We start from the raw sequence: 23,446 nt of genomic DNA, 5'->3' as shown, positions 1-23,446 counted from the left end.
TTTTCAATTATTTATTTATTTATTTATTTATTTATTTATTTATTTATTTTATTTATTTTTTTTTTTTTTGAGAGAGAGAGAGGAGAAAAGGTAAGCAAAGTGATTGAAAGAGAGAGGGTGCTGAGCAGTATTGTCCTGAGAAAACAAGAAGTTTTGGAACTTCTGGAGAGACTACATGTAAGGAAGGTATCTGGATCAGACAAGATATCAAATTGGATACTAAAGGAATTAAGAGGAGGAACTAGTAGATAGAATCATACAATATAGTACCCATATATATGTACATATAAGGAAGGTAGTAAAGGGGATCCTTTTAACTACAGACTGATTTGTCTCTAACTAGTGTGGTGGGTAAACTATGTGAGAATGTATTAATGTAATTAAGGAAAGATGGGTCAATTATCTTGAAGAACTGAGGATACCAGATAGTCAATTTGGATTTAGAGCTGGAAACTCCTGTGCATCAAACCTCTGTGCTTTTACTCCAGAGGTATTGATGCAGTTCAGGAAAGAGATGGATGGGCTTTGATAACCTCATGAGAAGCTATTGTAGAAACTAGAAAATGTGGGAGGATTGAAAGAAACCATTGTAGAATGGATGAGAGATTTTCTAAAGGGAAGACAGATGTCTACAGTAGTAAATGACTGGTATGGAATGGAGAAATGTTATGAGTGGAGTACTCCCGGAGCTCAGTATTGGCTGTGATCATGTTTCAAATTTGCATCTTGGATTGAGAAGCTATATAAGTTTGTTCACAGATGTTTTTCTTTTTTTTTACGCAGGAGGGTGATGAGGTGTTATACCTCTCCATACCTTTTTTCATTAGACTCCAGAGGTTCTCAATAGGGTTGAGGTCTGGAGAGTTGTCAGGCCAGTCTTCAAAGTACTTTACTTAACAATTTTTCAACTACTTTGTTACACTTTTAGCAGTGTGGCAGGGGGCACTGTCCTGCTTAAAAAATCAGCCTCGCACTTATCAGACGAATTAGGGAGGTAGTCACACAACAGCTCTAGGTAATTGTTTTGATTAATTTTTTCATTTTTAGGCAGCACTACAAGGCACCCCACACCATAGTATGTATAACACCCCCATACCATTAGCGGGTCAGGGTGCTTCACAGTAGGGGTGATATACCGTGCCTGAAGAGGGTCACTGCCAGGCCGGTGGTACACATAACCAGGTTGGTTGCTCGTCACAGTGAAGGTACTTTCGTCACTCCAAAGTACCTTCCTCCACTGTTCAGTGCTCCATTCTCCATATCTCTTTGTGAAATCCACTCACTTAAGTTTCTGTACTTCAGTAATGAGGGGCTTCCTTCTCCCCTTAAAACGCTGCACACCGATGTCTTCATTTAAGCAGCGTTGCAGTGTTCGAAGAGACACACTGCCTAACAACCTAGGGTTTTCCTGCTGAATTTGTTTAGCTAATTTACGAGGAGACTTGTATATTGACATTTAAAGTGCGTGGTGTAAGTTTCCTGGGTCTGCCACAGCGTTGATGTGGGGTAGATAGTAATGCCCCGCCACTATCCCTGAAACACTTCAACCAACGCTGTACTGATCACACTGTAACTCCAGTATTTTCAGAGATTTCCTTCACAGAATACCTTGCCTTAAACAGGGCCACTATAGCAGCAATCTTGTCACGTTCAATTTTACGTCCAATACTCATAGACAGCGGAGTGCCACAGGGGTCAGTATTGGCGCCAATACTTTTTCTCGTATATATAAACGACATGCCAGAGGGAGTGAACAGCTACATAAATCTGTTTGCAGACAATGTGAAACTGTGCAGAGTCATTAAACAAAAAGAGGATTGTGAAATACTACAGGAAGACTTAAACAAGATCTGGAAATGGAGTAAAAAATGGGAGATGGAATTCAATGTGGACAAAAGCCATGTCATGGAAATGGAAAAAGTGAAAGACGACCAGTGGGAATCTATAAGATGGGAGATGAAGTAGAACTAGAAAAAGTAAAAGAGGAAAAAGACTTGGTAGTGACAATGGAAGAAAACAATCAACCGGTAAGCCATATTGATAAAATTTTCAGAGAGACGTATAATTTGCTAAGAAATATTGGATTAGCATTTCACTATATGGACAAAGAAATGATGAAGAAATTGATAAGTACTAAAATAAGACCTAGATTGGAATATGCAGGAGTTGTGTGGACCCTCATAAAAGAAACACATAAGGAAATTGGAGAGACTACAAAAAATGGCTACAAGAATGGTTCCAGAATTTAAAGGGATGACATATGAGGAGAGACTAAAAGCTATGGATCTACCAACCCTGGAACAGAGAAGAGAGAGAGGAGATCTGATACAAGTTTATAAATTGATTAACAGAATGGATCATGTGGATAATGAAAAACTAATCCTGAGAGAAAAATATGACATTAGAAGCACAAGATTGCATAGTAAGAAACTGAGGAATGGAAGATGTCTGAGAGATGTTAAAAAATTTAGTATCCCGCAAAGATGTGTTGAGACTTGGAACAGTTTGAGTGAGGAAGTGGTCAGCAAAGAGTGTACATAGTTTTAAAGAAAAATTGGATAAGTGTAGATATGGAGACGGGGCCACACGAGCATAAAGCCCAGGCCCTGTAAAACTACAACTAGGTAAACACACACACACACACACACACACACACACACACACACACACACACACACACACACACACACACACACACACACGGGACATCGTCGATGGCGGAGGTGGTCGCTGAGCTCAGAGCAATCATCTATAATTCTACAGTTACCTAAGAGTAACCAAGGTGGGAAAGGAGCTGGTAATGTTTGTCCCGTCTCCATATAGTCATGTTAACTGTTGATTAGCAAAATAATGTCCAGTGAAGGTAAATATAAACTGTAGCCTGCGTTTGAGCCATCAGCTGGTTTGTTTACATCTGCGCAACATGGCGGCCGTGAACTCGAAAGATGAATCAGACTTCACAGGGTTTCAAGGAATAATGGAGAAGAGCGCTTATGTGAAGAAAATTCTGGAGTTAGAAGGTAAAATTGAAAAACTGTTTGAAAAGTATGAGGGCCTGGAAACGAGTTATGACAATGTAAAGAGACTGTGCCGATATGAAGAAGGAAAATGCAGCACTGAAAGAGGAAGTTAAGCTAATTAAAGTGAATTGCGAAAAATGTGGAGAATCTCTAGGAAAAGTGATGGAGAAGCAGGCTGAATGGAAAAAAGTCAGGAAGTGGAAAGAAAGGAGGTAAATTACAAAGTTGCAAGTCTGGAAAAGGAAATCAAAGAGTCTGGGAGAAAACTTTGGGCCTTGCTGAAATTATAGATCAACAGATCATAGAAGAGAAGATAGCTGAGAAAGTGGTGAAGGTTATTAAGTCAAATGAGACATTGGTGAGGAAACTGTAGACAAAAAGAGATGTGTGGTGATATTTGGTGTGGAGGAGGATAAGACACCGAGTAAAATGGAGAGAGAAAAACATAAAAAGGTGATAAATAATATCATTAATGTGGTGCAGGAGGAGGAAAAGACCTAGTACAAGAAATAGAGGACTTCCATAGAATTGGAAAGTTCACAAGAGAAGGTATGAGGCCAATAAGAATCAAACTTAAGTCACAAAAGGATGTAGATGAATTGGTGGAGAAGTCATGGAGGCTAGCCCAGCAGGAAACAACAAGGAAGATTTGGTTGAGAAGAGATCTCGGTGAAAAGGAAAGAGAAATGTTAAATGAGTTGAGAAAGGAGGCTTTGAAAAAAATGAAGAGAGGACAGAAGAGGAGAAGAAAGAGTTTTCTGGAGAATCTTGGATATGAGACTGAGGAAGTGGTTCATAACCCAGAAAAGTACAGCAAGAAAGGACTAAAGAAACTTACATATGAGCGAAATGTAATGTATTCCAACATAAATGGAGTGATATCGGGGATTTTAGAACTCAACGATTACTTGAGGGACAAGAACCCAGATATTGTGGGTCTTACTGAAACAAAACTGAGAGAGGAGAAGACCTGATGATGGTTGGAGAAGGAAATATAATGTTTGGAAAAGAAATAGAGTAGGTAAGATGGGAGGAGGAGTGATGTTGCTGGTTAAAAAAGATATAAAGGTGGATCAAGTGAAAAAAGGTATGGGAAAGGCAGAAGTGCTAAAGATCAGAGCAGAAACTAATGAAGGAAAAAAGAGGCACTACATAGTGGTGTACGTACCACCTAAGACAAATGCATGGTCAGTACAGGAATATGAAGAAATGATAAGTGATACAGGAACATGTCTGGAAGAAATGTTGGGTGGCTGTGAACGAACTATAATGATGGGAGATTTTAATTGTAAAGAGGTGTGTTGGGAGGACTGGTCAATGGAAGGATCAGAGACAACATGGGGAAATACACTATTGACACTGGCAATGGAAAATGTGTTAACTCAGTGGGTCAAAGAAGATACTAGGTTTGGAGGAGAGGGAGCATCGTCAAGACTGGACTTGGTCTTTAGTACAGAGCCAATGGTCATTGAGGAGATGAGGGTGGAGTGCCCTTTAGCAAAGAGTGATCATGCAGTTTTGGAGTTCAAGGTGATAGATGAAGAGAAATCTAGAAGAAATGAAGAATATAAAGTGGGAAGATGGAATTATGCCAAGACAGATTTTGGAAACCTAAAGAAATTCTTTCAAGAGACAAATTGGATGAAATTCAAGAGTGCTAAGGAGCAAATGAAAAGTGGAAGGAATTTATAAAAATATACAAAGAAGGTGAGAAAAATTTGTACCAATAAGACAACATAGAGAAGTTGGAAAGCAGGACTGGTTTAACGATAGATGTGAAAAGGCTAGAACAAGAAAAGAGGATGCATGGAAGAGGTGGAGAAGGAAAAGACGGATTAAGCAGTGGGAAAGTTACAAAAGAGCAAGAAATGAATATGTGTTGATTAGAAGAGAAGAAAGAAAGAAACAAGAAAAGGATATAATTGATAAATGTAAAGACCAACCAAGGCTTTTTACAGACATGTGAACAACAACATCAAAAATAGAGAAAGTATTGAAAGTTTAGAAGTAAATGGAGTATGCAGTGAAGATCCCAGGAAATGGCAGAGGCTATGAATGGATGCTTTCGGAAGGTATTCACAAAGGAGACTGCTTTTGACAAACCACTGGTAATGGAACAGAAAGGGATTATGAAGGAGTTTCAAGTAACTGTGGAGGAGATCAAGAACATGATGGGGAGTTTAGAAGTGAGAAAAGCTGTGGGACCTGATGGGGTATCAGGATGGATTTTAAGAGAATGCAGGGAGCAATTGGCAGAAAAAGTTTGTGAAGTAATTGATGCCTCATTAAGGGAAGGTGTAGTGCCCCAAGACTGGAAAAGAGCTAACATTGTCCCAATCTATAAATCAGGTAACAAGAGAGACCCATTGAACTATAGACCAGTGTCACTTACAAGTGTGGTAGCTAAGATGTGTGAGAGGGTGGTGAAGAATAGATGGACAGACTTCTTGGAGAAAAATGACATACTTTGTGAGTGTCAATTTGGTTTTAGAAAGGGCGTTCATGCACGACAAACCTGATATGTTACTATTCGAGGGTGATAGATGTAATACAGGAAAGAGATGGTTGGGCTGATGGAATATATCTGGATTTAAAAAGGCCTTTGATAAGGTACCACACCAGAGACTGATCTGGAAACTTGAAATGGTAGGAGGAGTGCATGGCAGTTTACTAAAATGGATGGAAGACTTTTGGTAGGAAGAGAAATGAGAACAATAATTAAGGACAGACCATCAGAATGGGGATTGGTGGAGAGTGGAGTTCCACAGGGATCAGTGTTGGCACCAGTAATGTTCGCAGTCTACATAAATGACATGGTGGATGGGGTGTCCAGTTATGTGAGCCTATTTGCAGGCGATGCAAAATTGTTAAGAAAAGTGAGATGTGACAAAGATTGCGAACTACTCCAGGAAGACTTGGACAGAATATGGAAATGGAGCTGTACATGGCAAATGGAGTTCAACACGACAAAATGCAAGAAAATAGAGTTTGGCAAGAGTGAAAGAAGAATCAGGAGTATGTACAAGATAGGAAATGAAGACATAAAACCAGTCATGAAGAAAAAGACCTTGGGGTGACAATTACCAATGACCTATCGCCAGAGAGACATATAAACAAAATAATTGGAGAAGTATTGAACTTATTGAGGAACATAAGAGTGGCGTTCGTATATTTAGATGAAGAAATGATGAAGAAAATAATTACTGCAATGATAAGACCGAGGCTTGAATATGCAACAATACAGTGGGCTCGAACTTAAAGAAACACATAAGGAAACTAGAGAAAGTACAGAGGGCTGCAACAAAATGGTGCCTGACTTAAGAGATTTGACTTATGAAGACAGACTGAAAAGAATGCAACTTCCGACCCTGGAAAACAGAAGAGAAAGGGAGACCTGATAGCAATATACAGAGTGATGATTGGCATGGAAAAATGGATAGGGAAGATCTGTGTATGTGGAATGGAAGAATGTCGAGAGGGCATGGGAAAAACTAAAATGGCCACTTATAGGAGAGATGTGAAAAATATAGCTTCCCTCATAGAAGGGTGGAAGCATGGAATAGTTTAGACGTGGAAGTGGTCAACGCAAGGAATATTCATGATTTTAAGAAAAAGCTGGACATTAATAGATATGGAGACGGGACAACACGAGCATAGCTCTTTTCCGTATGTTACAATTAGGTAAATACAATTAGGTAAATACACACACACACACACACACACACACACACACACACACACACACACACACACACAAAAAAAAAAAAAAAAAAGCCTGGTATTGTGATATAATTTTGAGTTAACATTAAGTTTTTGCTGAAATTTTCTATGGAAAAAGGCTGTCCTTTGAAGAGATGCTTATAAACGCCGCCGTGGTACAGTGGAACCATGCATGCTTTGGGATCCGAGTGGTCTCCAAGCGCATGGGTTCGAATCCTGTCCACGGTCCGAGTGTAGGTTGGGCTTCCTCACTTGGGGCAACGGTTTCCTAGCGGGTGGGCTTTGAGATAGGGGGTACCCAAAAAGTATCCCCTTTAGCCCATAAATTTCTGTGAAAAGCCCACATGGTATATATATATATATATATATATATATATATATATATATATATATATATATATATATATATATATAAAAAAACCAGTTTGTAAACAAGGGAGATAACTCCTGATGTGCATTAAATGGTTTTTTTTTATTATTATTATTATCATTAAAATTATTATTATTATTATTATTATTATTATTATTATTATTATTATTATACTTCAATACACCTGATTTTGTTCATTATTAATTTGTATTTTGTATTTAACTACAGATATATAGAGTTGACAGATCCTACTGCCTTGCCTCCGGAGTGTACTCCCAATATAGATGGCCCTAACGCTGAGAGTGTTCCTCAAGAGCAGACAATGCATTCTTTTCACACACTTTTCTGCAGACGATGCTTCAAGTATGACTGCTTTCTGCACCGTAAGTTTTCTTGTTTTCTTGTTTTTTAATAATCTACCATAAGTTATACATTAGCTGTGGATCTGAATGTTTTTTTTTTTTTTTTTTTTTTTTTTTTTCCTCTTATCTAAGAAGCCTTTTCAGACAAAGCCTGAGTTTTTAGATGAAAAATTAAGTTGAATCGATTGCAAGGCAAAAGTTGTTTGTTGTTTTTAGCTGTTGCATGGTTGAATTGTACTGCATTTAGGTACACAGTAAAAGAGAGAGAGAGAGAGAGAGAGAGAGAACTTAAGTGAAAATTAGGATATTTCATGTAGTAAACATTAATGATAGTATACTGTGCAAAATTGTAACACTTTTAGGTTTGAAAAATATTGTAGGAGATCTTTAAAACTTGACATATGAATGATGTCTTGCATGAAAAGTTTGTGTGGAAGAAAACTGTGTCGACAATGAGGAATTTATTTTGTTTATATTATATTTGCATCCATGGATCAAGTGCATATCTTGTACATTATAGGTGTTTTGTTGGGTTGTATTAATAGAATGTGTTTTTTGCTTCATTTCAAATATAATAAGGTCTATTATGACATTTAAAGAGGTGACTGTAGTTAAATAGTCATTACTTATACCTCCCCATACATCTCATTTTTTACATTTTCCATTCTCTCTCTCTCTCTCTCTCTCTCTCTCTCTCTCTCTCTCTCTCTCTCTCTCTCTCTCTCTCTCTCTCTCTCTCTCTCTCTAGATCTGTGATTTCTGTTTCTCACCTTTTTAAAAACTGTTTGATGTGAGAGATTAAACGTCATTTAAGGGATTTGTCAAGTGAAATACACAAATTAGTTACATATTAACTAATCATAATTTTTAATACATAATTTAGTACTGATAAGATGTTCCATGCCAGGTTTTATGTGATTTGCAATAGAAAACATGAAAAGAGTAATGGAGGAAATTTAAATATGTAATGAGTTATTGCATATCTAAATTTCATCCACTACTCTTTTTCATTGTTAATGACTTATTTTTAACAGAATTGACAAACAGGCTGAAAAAAGCTTTATGCAATTCATAAAAAGCTGTTATTGGAGTGTTTATGATATTTGTTTTAGTGAATGTCATTTTCTTCTGTATAGAAGATTTTTTTTTTTTTTTTTTTTTTTTTTAGTTATGGTGCCATGATTGAAAAATCTGTATGATATAAAAGTAATTGTTCATTTATGCTTCTTTTAAATGCAAAATGCTAAATTGGAATCTATAAAGTAACTAGTTTTTGCTTAATAAATGTAGAAAAATAAAGGCTACTGTCCGTCTTCCCAAGCATCAATTTAGGAGCTATGTATGACTTTCATTTGATACTTTATAGAATCTAGCTAGTGTCTTTGGAGGATGAGGTAGTGGGAGTGGGGATGATGACTGCTGTTTCTGTTTAGATGCCACATTTCTGTGCATTTTCTTGTTTGACCTCAGTGGCTGTGGAACAGATACTTGACTATCTCCTTCTGGTCTTCGTATGTGGAAATACAGGCAAGCCCCGCTTAACGAACGGGTTACGTTCCTAAAAAAACGTTCGTTGTGCGAATTTTCATTAAGTGAACCAATTATGACAAGTTTGACCCCTGACTTGAACTTCCATTGAGAGTAGATAAAGCGAGAGTGCATCATAGTACAGTAAAAGGTTTAATGAAAGTAAAAATTATGAAGGTAAGCATTTAAGCAGTTTGATTTAAGACCAAGTCATTATAATGTACACTAATGTATGTATGTAAGTAACTTTATAATGTTGATGATGTTAAATTTATGAAGGGAGGGAGAGTGGAGCGGAAAAGACGCTAGCTGGCAACCTGTGGAATGTACGCAAAAGGCGCATCACTATACTGCATACAAAACTTATGTGCCACATTTCCAGAAGGCTTTCCATTTTATCCATTGAAGAGTCACGAGTTCAGGTGGTTCTTTTATCTTGCAAGGAAGGTACGGTCTCACCAGCCTTCTTAATAGAGTCTGCTGACTTGAAAATAGTAGAGACAGTAGATGGAGTCAAGCCATGGTGGCGAGCAATGCTATTATGGTCTGACAATTTTATGAAGATCGTTTAGGCGTTGGCTTTTTCTTGGATTTCCCGGCCTGCGGTGCTGTCACACATGTACCAATATGCACCTTAAGTCAGGTACTTAATACTTATTAACTGAATGGTGTTGAAGTACATATACATGGTGATGCTCTGATGCAGGTTGGAGTAATTTGTGTTTATTTTTAAATATACTTTGCTTTGTTTTTGCAAACACAACAATACTTGACAATGTTTCCTGTGAACGTTTTCACATCCCTTTGGGTGACCAAGTGAAATCACAGATCAAAGTGACCATGTTAATCCAGGGGTCACTTCCTCTCCCGCTACCACCCAGGATGAGAGAGAGACAGAGAGAGTGAGGCGTGTGGAGAGAGAGAGAGAGAGAGAGAGGAGGTGGGGGGCAGCTTGACTGACCAACAGGCAGATTCTATTCTGAAATTTTAGTAATTCATAAGTAAGTATAGATCTCTAATAGAAATATATTTGCATGAAATATTAATTCTATATGTAAAGAGAGAGAGAGAGGTGGTGTGTGGGAAGCAAGGTTCTCATTGACACATAGGCTCTAAACGCAACGCCTAAACAATCTTCATAAAATGGTCAGACCATAGTTTTCTTGCCTCTCTCGTGTCTGTGAATAATATCCAGCTTCACTTTGAGAGTAAGAGACTTCCTTTTCTTCTTAGCAACGCTAGGCAACATTGCAGGGGTGGTTGCAGGGCGTTTTGGTCGCATGTTGAGTGTGAGATGACGAGCTGGTGCTGGACCCTGTTTTTGTTTTGAACTAAGAGTGGGGAAGGGAAGGGGAGTGAGTGGTGTGCATGTTGTCCATGAGAGGCGCTGGTGTATTCAAAAGCCTGTCAGCTTGCGTGATACGGCGGGGCTTTCAAACTTGGAAAAAAAATTACCTGGATAAAATTTTGTTGAAACGAGTTTGATGTTCGTTATATGAGCAGATGGTAAAAGGAAATGTTCATTGTAGTGAAATTTTGTTGTGTTAATGTACGTTAAGTGAGGGTTGCCTGTACAAAACACAGAAGATATAAGAACTTTATAACATAACAAACTAGGCCATGGCAGTGGTGATGCAAAGCACTCCTTTATCTGTTTTATGAATGTTTTTTCATTAAATTCTGTGAGCATCTCTTACTCCTGAATAGAGTTGCCACAGTCTTAGTCTCCATATACAGGCAACCCCCACTTAAAGAAGGGGTTACATTCCTAAAAAAAACCTTCGTTAAGCAAACCGATTATAACAAGTTTAACCCCTGACTTGAACTTCCATTGAGAGTAAACAAAGTGAGAGTGCATCGTAGTACAGTGAAAGGTTTAATGAAAGTTAGAATTATGAAGTTAAACATTTAGGCAGTTTAATTTAAGTCATTATAATGTACACTAATGTATGTATGTACGTAACTTTATAATGTTGATGATCTTAAATTTATGAAGGGAGGGAGAGTGAAACGGGAAAGACACTAACTGGCAATCTGTGGAATGTAAACAAAGGGTGCATCATTATATCACATACAAAATTTATGTACCACATTTCCACAAGGCTTTCCATTTTATCCATTGTAGAGTAACGAGTTCAGGTGGTTCTTTTAGCTTGCAAGAAAGATATGGTCTCACCAGCCTTCTTAATAGAGTCTGCTGACTTGAAAATAGTAGAGACAGTAGATGGAGTCAAGATGGTGGCGAGCAATGTTATTAGTTTTCTCGCCTCTCGTGTCTGTGAATAATATCCAGCTTCACTTCGAAAGTAAGAGACTTCCTGGTCTTAGCCATGCTAGGTGACATTGCAGGGCGTTTTGGTGGTAAGTTGAGCAAGGGAAGACGAGCTGCTGCTGACGCTGTTATTGTTTTGAACTGGGTTAGTGAGTGGTGCGTGTGTTGTCCACAAGAGGCGCTGGTGTATTCAAAAGCCAGTCAGCTTGCGTGATACGGTGGTGCTTTCAAACTTGGAAAAAATTACATGGATAAAACTTTGTTAAAGTGAGTTTGGTGTTCGTTAAACGAGCAGATTGTAGTAAAATGAAACCTTCGTTGTAGTGAAATTTCGTTGTGTGAACCTTCGTTGCCTGTATATGAATGAAGGCAATATGAAGGAATTATTGAATTATTTTCAGAAGGAAAACAGAAGCTAGTATCTTATGTATTGCAGCCAAAAGTGTGATGACATACACAAGTAAAAAAAAAAAAAAAAAAAAAAAAAAATTGAAATTGCTGTGAATGTCTCTTGTTATGGTATCCCTTTTTTCTTATAACTTAATCACAGAGGAACATTATAGGACAAATGATCAGTGCCACCTGTAATTGCTGACCATGATAAACATAGAGTACTCAGTAAAAGTCTTTTCTGGATGACTTTCACTTAAACTGCTGCATCAACAAAGAAATATGTAATGCAATCTTCATTACTTTACACACCATCCATAATATGAAGATTTACAAAAGTGATATTCAATAACATTAGATATTGGATTACATTATCTAACTGCATAGAATATGAAAAAATATAAAGTATCTTTAAATTTAAGTTTATATATTTAGAATCATATCAATACATTTCTGTTCATGAATAATAAATAAGAAATTAGGGAAAAGGTAAGAACCATCTGTAACAAAATGGAAGTGTTATGTTAAGGAGTGGTTATGTTATCCTTAACTTGTGTTTTACTTAGTAATTTGAAAGTAGATTATATTCTTTAATGTGGCATACAATTTGTGTTAAAGTATTCTCAATAAGTATAGTTTTATTGAATTATTTAGCATGTGTCTCACCATCTTTACTGCCTCACTGGTATTTGTGACATGTCAACAATTTATTGCAAATCAGATTTCTGGCATATCTGGTGTGTGTATATGTAAAGTATATCACTTGAATGTGATGATCTTGTGGGTTTCCCTTGACACTTATGTCATAATAAGATGTAGGCTAACTTAGGTTATTTTGGTAATGATATGCACTTGATCTGTTATTTATATATATATATATATATATATATATATATATATATATATATATATATATATATATATATATATATGTGTGTGTGTGTGTGTGTGTGTGTGTGTGTGTGTGTGTGTGTGTGTGTGTGAATGCTAAATGAAAAATGGTACATAGATTTGATTGATTAATATGAAATGTAGAAGTTTATAGCTTTCAACCTCATATAATTCTGCATTATGATGTAATAGATTAATTTTTGCAATAACAGTGCATTGTGAAATGATTTCATTATTTATTTAATAGATTAAATAATACATTGAAAGTACTTTAAATTGTGAGGGCTTTTCAGGAGTAAGTGAAGTATCAAAATCGAAGTATATTTGATATAGAAACATCGGCACTGATTGGAAGAAATACTTGAGAAAACCTACAAAATTGTAAATCAATGCTCCAATGTGATGGTTGGTCAGTGAAAATTTATGAAGTGTAGGACTCTTGGATAGCCCAAGCAGCCGGGATGATTGATTGGAAGACGTGAACGATGAAATCACCCCATCTGACTTTGTAATATTGACTTGCTGTGGCTAAGAACCTGCAGTCTTACTGTATAATCTTCCCTACAGCCACCAAGGGAAGCACAGACGCCCCAGGTAAGGGAAAGCGAGTCTTCCCCGAGCGTCTTGAGGCGACCTTGCTAGCTCTCCTGCTGTGGGGCAGCTCCCAAGCCACTCCCCCTTAGGATTGTGGAAATAAACCATTATGTGATTAAGGTCATACAAATTTGCCAAATGATATAAGCTTAAAGAAAGCTTTTCATCATCTGGTGTGATAATAAGTGCAAGTTGTCATGGAAAGAGTTTATTTTGTGTTTCTGTGCTGTCTTGCTAACATTGCCTCCATATACCTTGAATCAGAGTTCACTTTTGTATTAATTGGAGGCTTTTCTATATTACCCTTTTTTTTAAAGGTGACACATTTAATATTGTATCTAGATCTTGTTTTGCAGGTACCATTTATAGAATAAAAGCATGTGTGCAACAACAAAAGTGCTTATGCATTGTATAATAAAATAGACTTGATAGGGCATTTACTAGTAAGGTCACTTATGTGCTATGCTTGGTGAAATATGAATGTAGAAGAGTATTCAGGGCATTCATATTAAGGTTAGTCCAGAGCTAAGATCATGCTGAATATTTTCTAATATCACTTGATAATCTGAAAAGATTATTGATAGTGGACTGGAAGATAAATCATTACCACCAAATATTTGTTTATTGTGTTTGAAAAATTAGCTAATATATGCAAAGGAATTCATAACCTTTTCAACAAAGAATTTGTGGTGAAAATGGTGTGATTGTCATAGGGTGCTATAAGATGATTAACCAAAAAATAAATTGCAAGGAAAAAAAAGTTTCAAACAAAAACGAATGATATTGCCATTGACAGTATTGTTGTTTATAAATGTCTATATTTTTTATGGCCAAGGTAGAAAAGCCTTCACTTCTTCCTACTCAGACATTTCCCTGTTTTGGATGTACAAGTGCTTGTCTTCTACTAATACACATATGCATTCTTTTAGTCTGTCCTTTTATCTCACAAGTGGTCTTGCTCCCTTATTATCACCTTCAACTCCTTACTCATACACTTCCTTCTCTCTTCACCCTTTTATCTTTTACAAAGCCATACCATCTTAGTGTGTTCTTTTTCACATATTCCATCACTTCCACTGACAAATAAACACTCCTTCCATCTATTTCATATGCTCCTCTTTTATAATGAATTACCACAGGACATATTTCCTGTGGTGGTTTCCTTTTCCATACCCTGGGTGTGGAGGTGAAAAATATAGGTGTGGATAGAGAAGATACACTTGAAAGAGGTAGAAGAGATAACCCTGTTCTGTGGGAATTTTATTGAGTTGCTATGCAGTTGCATTCTTTTTTAACTAACCTAGCATTTCCCTATATCACTACTGTTTCTCTTAAAATTTGTTTTAAACAATTTTGTATAGATTTGTAAAGGAGGGTGGTTGATTTCTCTTATGTAGCTGAACATCTCAAGCTATTCTCACATTTTTGTATTTGTAGATAATTTTTTCCTTTGATGTTCATTCTTTTTGTCAATGTACATCATCTCTGGATCTTTCTTGGTCTTCCTACTGGCGTGCTTCCAACTAGCTCCAATTTTAATGCTTATCTAAGTATATAATACCATTCTATTACAGCCTTCATTTTATATCCTCTCATCATCTCATGACTCATGAGATGCCATGTGTTCCCTTTGTTCCCACATTACATGCCTCATGTATTTCAACATCCTGCTATTACCATATTTCATTCTATTGTCTACAGCAATGACTGTCACCTTGCCAAATTGCAACGTGTTTAAAAGAAAATTAGATGGCACACATATATGAACACCAAAAAGAATTGTTACTGATATTTCTAACTTGACAGCTTACAAGATAAAGTCTTCAGAAATATGTAAGCTTGAAATTGAATTACCTTTTATAGTGAAAAACCAGAGTTCTTTGAGAAACTTTAGAAATGCATAAACTTTATAACATGAACAATTGTTAGGGTGTATGGTCTCATTTCAAAGTGATCTTAAGTATCAAGAAAATGTGGTTTGACATGGAGTACTGGTAGTGTTTACCTTTTTGGGGCTAAAGAATTAATTAATTAATACGATTTCTTTGAATTGCTAAACTATAAAATATAGTTTAGCAATTCACAAAGAAATTGTATTAATTGCTGAATGAAGTATGTGAAATAGATATTAGTATTTGATATTTCTCCTTTGACTTATGATAATCAAATTTAACATTTGCATGTAAATGATGAGTAGAGTGAAGTTAATGTGCCATCACATTTTATAGGAAAAGCAATACCACTTAAGGCATAAGAAGATTTTATTCGCAAAGTCAGATGTTGCAGTATCAAACTTGTGTTATGTAAAAGTAATGGTTTTTATACTTGTTTGTTTATTTTATCATCAAGGAATGCATAAGGGCAGGTGACAAATGCATATTTGGTTTAATTTTCTGTGTCCAACATGTAAGGGTTTTAAAAGTTAACAAATGTTTGCTTGGATGGTGAGTCAAGCATGATATCCAAGCCTTAACTTTCTCCTTGCTGGTACACAGAAATACTGAGCTATACAGTTGGCTTTAATATACTCAGAAATTATAGATTTCCATCAATTAAGTTTGCCAATTTTGTGGTCATTATCTGCCATTATTTGTATATAGTATACTGATTAAGAATTGTTTACCAAAATTCCAAAATCTGAAAACTATTTTGTCATTGCATAATGAGGCATGATATACACCTAAAAAATATTAAGAAATATTTTTGTGGAATAAAAAGAAAAAAAGATAAAGTAACACTCAAATATGAGATTCCTGCAAAGTCCATAACAACAAGAATAAAATTTCCTGCCAGTATATGGTATTTCCAGCCTTAATTTGAATGGTCCCATTAACAATATTGTGAGCTATTCAGTCATGTAATAACTTTTCATAAATAGATCTTAGGCACGATAATTGTCTAATTTCTGAAATTCTGTACAGCATATATTATTGATTCTGGATCTACATAAATTAGTGATATATTAATTGATGAGATACCTTGTTTACACAAAAATGTTTGCCAGAATGACATTCTCTTCACAAATATTTTGTGTTGGACATTGTGATGTTTTCCACACCATTGATACACATGCTGAAAGTGTCCTTATTTTTCATGTGTTTTGATGGCATTTCTTATTATTATGCACAAAAGTACAAAGACAAGTTGGTCCACAAGTTTTGCTACCAAGTAGTTTTCCTACTCATAAGGAATAACTATGTTTTTGCTTTGACCTCTAAAAGTTTGCAAGCCTAATGTTCTTTTTATACAAAGAATTATAATTTTTATGACAAGGCAATATAAACCACACAGTCCACCTTAAAAAGTAATGGTGAATGAATAGAAAAGGTAAACCTCAGATCTAATAGGATTAATCAATATTTAATAATCTCCTTACCTTCTCATGAGAGCATTATTACTTATCTCATAAGCTCTGTTATTCACTGAAGTACTTGATCAGGTTTGGAAGCATATTTGTGAACTGTTGTAATTACTATGATAAATATTGGTTATAATCCATTTGTTGTAAAACTCCTATTGACTAACTGTGAACTATGAAATGCTATGAATAGTTTTTTCCCAAAAACATTTAATCTTTCCTTGGATTGATATGTACTGATGTCTGTGTTTGATGCCACCTCCTACATCTGCCTCAAATAGCACTTAACTAGTGATAGATATGAGAAATAAGGTAAAAAGCTCACCAAACATAGAAATCACCTCATCAGTTGTACTTTATGTACTACATAGTGCTGTGCTAATCAGTGTAATAGGAACACACTACCAATGGTATACATTCATTGCATGATGTTATGCTACACCAATTTTCCACCAACAAACTTCATACTTCTCAATCCTTCTTACCAGATTTACTGATCATTCTCATCTTCCTTGCCCTCTTGGTGTTCACTTGATGAATATCCTCTTCCATTCTCTTCTTTCTAAAATTGATGCTCTTCATTTCTATACTCATTCTACCCTACTATGACTGGTCCTTATCTCAATATGCCCATTTCCATCACATATACTTTCTAAATCCAACACCTCTTCTGCTATGTTATGATCAAACTTCCTTGAACACATTTTGACACATGACTCCTGCACACCTATCTATACAGAAGGATCTAAATCCCACCAAGGCTCTAACTGTGCCATCCTCTTTCCCTCCCAACATCTTTAGTTCCATTTACCATCCATAATCAGTGTTCTCACAGCGAACTATGCTCTAGTCTTTGCTCTAAAACACATTGTTTTCTATCCATCATCTACCATCTTCACCAACTCTGCTAATTCTCTATCCCTCATAGAGTCCCTCCCTCTCCTCCTCCCTCTGACTATTTCATGCCTTCAATTAAAATTCTTCGTAATGATGTTTTCCATGCTCGCAGGCCTAAAACCTTGAAAGGCTTATGGACCTGATGGGGTCCCTCCAATTGTTCTCAAAAACTGTGCTTCTGTGCTTGTGCGTTGCCTGGTCAAACGCTTTTAATTATGCCTATTAACCTCTACCTTTCCTTCATGCAGGAAGTTTGCCTACATTCAACCTGTTCCTAAAATGGGTGGCCGTTCTAATCCCTCAGACTACTGTCCTATAGCGTAGTGGATAAGGTGGTGAGTGTGGGATTGGGCAGACGTCCATGTGTACATTCAATTTCCACCACGTACAACCTTAAAAACTCTGCCATGTGTCATGTGGTTTAAAGGTACCTACATGTCACCATGATACCCAGGTTCTAGGTGGTTACACCAAAGATGCACTTGGGTGGTGATATGGGCCCTAACATGGGTACCACTATAAATAAAATTGCCTGTGCCACTAATGGGCAGAAACTGAACAGCACTTCCCACATAATACTCTTCAAGTATGCCTACAGGTGCTATAGGCTATAGCAAAAAAAGAAAAAAAAAAAGAAAAGCTTTAATCTCTTGCTTATGTAAAAATTTTTAATCTATCGTCAATAGGAAGATTCTTAAACATGTCACTTCACAATCTTTTATCTGATTGCCAGTATGACTTCCGTCAAGGTCGCTTTACTGGTGATCTTCTGGCGTTCCTTACTGAATCTTGGTCATCCTCTTTAAGAGATTTTGATGAAACTTTTGCTGTTGCGTTAGACATATCAAAAGCTCTAGATAGAGTCTGGCACAAAGCTTTGATTTGAAAACTTCCCTCCAACAGTTTCTATCCTCTCTGCAACTTTATCTCAAGTTTTCTTTCCAACCGTTCTATTGCATCCATGGTAGATGGCCACTGATCTCCTAAATCTATTAAGAGTGGTGTTTCTCAGGGTTCTGTGCTGTCACCCACTCTTTCTGTTATTCATTAATGATCTCAACCAAACTTCTTGCCCTATCCACTCTTACGCTGATGACATCACCCTACACTTTTCTACGTCTTTTCAGAGACAACCAACCCTTCAGGAAGTCAACAGATCACACTGGGATGCCACAGAATGCCTGACTTCTGATCTTTCTAATATTTTTTATTTGGGCAGAGAAAACTTAGTAGTGTTCAATGCCTCAAAAACTCAATTCCTCCATCTATCCATTCAACACAACCTTCCAGACAATTATCCTTTTTTTTTTTTTTTTTTTTTTTTTTTTTTTTTTTTACCAGCTTCCCCCCCTTGTATAAAAAAGTCATGACTTCTAACAGAAATTCAAGGCTCGTTATTTTGCCTCTCTGCTCTTAAAAAAACATGTTTGTTTTTGCTGGATACTAGGCCATATAGGTATCCATCAAAATAAACATCTAGACTAATTAGCACGCTCAGTTATATCATTATATGGTCTTTATCCCAAGGCTATACCCTTTTCGGACTATGTCCCTTCCTTCCATACCTACATTTATAACTGCTGGCAATCCTTTTGGGATAAACTCTCAGAAAAGAAGCTCTGCAAAGTTAAACCAAATATTTCTCCATGGTTGCACCCCAAATACCAAAATAGGCAATGGGAAACCATAATTGCATGATTACGTATTGGTCATTTACGACTTGCACATTCTTATCTTATGACAAGATCTCTGCCAATCTTATGCTCAAACTGTCATAGTCTTTTAGTCTCACATATCTTCCTCACCTGCTCAAAGTACATAACAGCACATACTACAGCCTTTTGGCATTTAACCTCCCATTCTCACCTCTCTAATCTCAAAGATGTCCTAAAAGAATCATGGCACTTTCATCCAGATAACATCATCTTAAAAGAAATAATCTCCTCCACTCAATATGAACACCTACTCTTAACAACTTTACCTTACTAACACCCTAGATGACATTATACTGGTGGTGTCCACACACTATCAACCCTCCAAATCTTAATCTCCTGAATCCATAACACCACATGACCTATGCTGTCTGGTGCTTATGATTTTTATGAATTTAATTTAATTCAATTTTTCATTTTTTTAGAATTTTCAAAGAATATATAACTTGCCATAGCAAAGTGACAACTATCAATAACTATGGGACTGGGCACAATATAATTGTGAAAGGCATTGTAAGCCAAATTTGATGCCACTTGACAAATTTCAGCCTTCTATAAGTTTTAAGTTTTTGTGGTGCAAAATTTTGTAATTTCCACTATTCATCTAACGAGTCGACTTTGATTAGCCAGCCATTACTCTCTAAGATCTCTCATATTTTACTTGTCTAGATTATGCACATTGTTTCCATTAGAGGTAAAAAAAATTGTCAGGTGGCATTAAATTTAGTTAACAAATGTCTTTGATCACTCTAATAGCCAGCTAGCCTTGCTTCTGTGGGTAGTTGCTGCTCTTTTGTCTGAATTGGTGAGTTCTTTATTCTATGGAAATATGATACTTTGAGAAGAAAAGTTTGCACAAGATGTTAATTGTGTTATCATTCAGGAAGTATTTGAATGTATGTTATTGAAAAGTTTAATGGCAGTCATAATACCTATTTCTACCACTTTGTTGATAACTCGGGAAATAGTTTAGTGGTCTTAGGAATTTAAAATTGTGTTATAATTTTCTCAGGATTAAAGGTGGCAGACTATTAGTTACTGGTAAACCAGTGGTGTATCTGAAATAGAGGAGACTAACTATAATGGGCACTATTGGCATGCATCACATTTCTTGCCTTACAAGATGCATCTCTATTGAAAGAAACTTTCTTGGATAAGATATTTTATAAGCACAATAAGGCTAGTTAAATTTCAGTAATTTTCTAGAAAAAGATGGATCTTTTATGCAAGCAAATGCAGGATGTTATGAACAATGATGAATACTGGCTTACCACTCATTTGAATTTTACCTACTTGATTTTAGTTGTTATAATTTGTATTCTTTGATAGGGCTTGCCACATCCCATCCTCGACCTCATGGTGGCAAACGGAAGAGTCCAGAGCTGAGGCCACTTTCTGAACCCTGTTCCCCCTACTGTTATTTACACTTGGTGAGTTAGATGTTTTAAATGCTTTACAATGGGAAGCTCTGCATAAGGCTTGTTTAATTTTTCCATATCCGTGATGTTTGAATAGCTGATTTGTTTCCAGGTCAATCAAATGATTGTGGGCCTTTCTACAGTAGTGTTTCAAGTGAAGCTAGGAAAGGATTTTGTAGCTGAAGGCAAAAGTATCAGTATTTGGAGAGATTGTTGTACCAGTAATTTTGTATGGCAAGGAAGCTTTGTCCTTAAATGAATTTGAACCCAAGTAATTGCTGGCAACTACAGGAAAGAAAAAAATTCTAATTGTGAATATATGATGCCATGAAAATATTTCCTGAAGTATAGCTTGCTTGAGAAATCAATTTGGGAATATTGATATATGTAAGAGAGTCAGGAGTAAGGGGATTTAAAGAGATAGTAAAATGTTGAAAGGAAGATCATAAAAGAGTTAGATAACATGGAGGAAGCTGACAAACAATTACCAATATATCTGTCAAGGTGCAAATATTTATGTCAGAGTTAGTTATAGTATTTTGGTCTTTTGAGTCTTGAGAATCAGTTTGTTACTTACATTCATGACGAAAAGCTTTCGTTGTGTAGTAGTTCAGGTAAACCTTGGAACTGCAGGGGTTCTTGAAAATGACAGATGTCAGTCTAAAACAAATGCATGAATATGCGGTATGAAATTTTGAGATGACCTCAGATTTTCAAGGAAAAGGGGAAATGAAAAAGGGTTTGATTTTAGGTTTCTACTATATAGTATGTACCTCTGCATATTGATGTCTCATTCAAGTCTGCAAAAGCTTGTAGAGGCAAGATTAGCTCTGCCATGAAATGAGCCAACCTTTGTATGGCTATTCAATATATTTTTTTTTCTTTGGTTGTTTGATATGTTAATGATATCTTAATGATGATGTTTTCATACTCTGATGTAGTTCTTAAATTTTAATTGAGGTCATTTCTAGTGTTCCTTTAAATTTTTATTGTGAAAAGATTTTCCTTGTGGTGTATCTCAGACAAATAACAAACATTTTAATGAGCTATGATGGAATAGATTACTTGGTTCTTTATTCTGACGTGCCTTGGTGTAATTAGGTGTTATGTTATGTATTCGTTAGACAAAGATGTTAAGAAAGATTCCTTATCAAGATTTGTTATTTTAGTAACAGCTTTAAGGATTATTTGAAAGTAAAAAAAAAAGTGCTGTCTTGACATTGCAAACTGAAAACAGCAACAAAAGGAGGCATTATATGTCGTATTCACACATTCTTTTCATTACTCAGCTTCCCCTAAATTATGTACCTGTGTTGTTTTCAGGAATCATGGTACTCAACCTTATAATAGGAAAAAAAAAAAAATCTTGCTTTGTAATCTCCTGATAACATTAAAACAATTGTAATTAATTTTGTTAGTGATAAAATTCTTTGTGCTTAGAGACCAATGAATAGGATGTTTGTCACAACCTTTCAAAGATGACTTTTTCTGTTGTCCAAACAGCCAGATGCTAAGGAAAAGATGGCATTTGCTGCCTCATCCTTATCATCAGAAAAATTGAGGGATGAAAATGAATCTTCCAATGAAGGTAAACCACGTAAGATTCGCAAACACGCTTCCGTCGACTCAGGGAATGAAGCCAGCTCAGAGGATAGCAATGACAGCATGCGGATGAACAGTCGAAAGTTGGAGAAGACACTACCATGTAAAGATCTTGTAATTATGTTTATGTATTTAATTATTATTATTATTATTATTATTATTATTATTTTTTTTTTTTTTTTTTTTTTTTTTTTATAGATTTTAAAGGCTTACTTACTATTTCAATTTGCAGAAATTTAGTGAATCTTATGCAAATTAATTTAAGTTCTTAGTATATTATGATCTATATGAAACATATAGACTGTTTGTTTCCACCTGTAATCCATAGATTTGTTTTATCTTCTAAAGTTTTCATGACTTGGCATCAATAATTGGATTACTGTGTTTATTCCATTCATCTACCAGTCTGTTGAAAAACCATTTCTTTCGTGGATCTTTCTGAAATAAACTTATAAAGCTTAAACCCAGTAATTCTTGCTCAATCCGCTGTACTACGCAAAGGGTTTTTCAGATTTCTTAACATATGCTCCTCTAAAGTGTATAATATTTAAAAACCTCAATATAATTTCTTACGGAATATCACCAAGAAAATTGTGGATATTAGGATAGGATACGTAGTTTTAAATGTTAAGCTGTTTGAGGAGATTGTGTCATGGTTAGGGTTGCATGCTGTGGATAGCTCAGTATATATATATGTGTATATATATATATATATATATATATATATATATATATGTATTTACGTAGTTATATATTAGAGGGTTCAAGTGGGGCTCATAATGACCTGTCTTCATATCTACATTTATCTAACTTTTCCTTTAATTTGTACACGCATTGTGCTGTTACAATCTCATCAATTAATCAATTCCAGATGTCCACTGTCCTATGTGGAAAGCTGAACTTCTTAATGTTACTCAGACACTGATTTTTCATGATCTTGGAATGTCTTCTTGTTTGTCTATGCCTATCCTCCATCAGTGTTACCAGGTCTTGTGTATCTATCTTTTCCATATGATTTACTAGCTTATATGTTGTTATTATTTCCCCTCTTTCCTGTCTACCCTTCGAGGTTGGTAATTCCATTTCCTTTAGTCTTTCTTCACAGGAAAGATCCCTTATTTCTGGGATCATCTTTGTAGCAGTCCTGTAGATTTTTTTTCCAATTTCTTGATGTCCTGCCTGTATGGTGACCATACCACTGCTGCATATTCCAGTCTAGATCTTATCATATTGGTTATTATTTTTTCATCATACTCTTATCCATGTGATTGAACACCATCCTGATGTTAGTTAGTGTCTTGTATATTGAAGCA

At 35.9% G+C, this 23,446-nt stretch overlaps 1 protein-coding gene across 1 annotated transcript in view; it reads left to right on the top strand.

Moving 5' to 3' along the window:
• LOC123519778 (histone-lysine N-methyltransferase E(z)-like) overlaps positions 1 to 23,446 on the top strand; it is a 60,417-nt gene that overhangs the window by 15,827 nt on the left and 21,144 nt on the right. The window contains exons 6-9 of the mRNA XM_045281285.1: positions 7,339 to 7,493; positions 13,120 to 13,146; positions 20,443 to 20,543; positions 22,035 to 22,247. Coding sequence (XP_045137220.1) covers positions 7,339 to 7,493; positions 13,120 to 13,146; positions 20,443 to 20,543; positions 22,035 to 22,247 — 496 coding nt within the window. The remainder of the gene's footprint in view (positions 1 to 7,338; positions 7,494 to 13,119; positions 13,147 to 20,442; positions 20,544 to 22,034; positions 22,248 to 23,446) is intronic.

This window comes from Portunus trituberculatus, chromosome 46, assembly GCF_017591435.1.
Source record: "Portunus trituberculatus isolate SZX2019 chromosome 46, ASM1759143v1, whole genome shotgun sequence".
In the NCBI taxonomy this organism is placed as follows: Eukaryota; Metazoa; Arthropoda; class Malacostraca; order Decapoda; family Portunidae; genus Portunus; species Portunus trituberculatus.
This window is presented reverse-complemented; position numbering and strand designations above follow the sequence as displayed.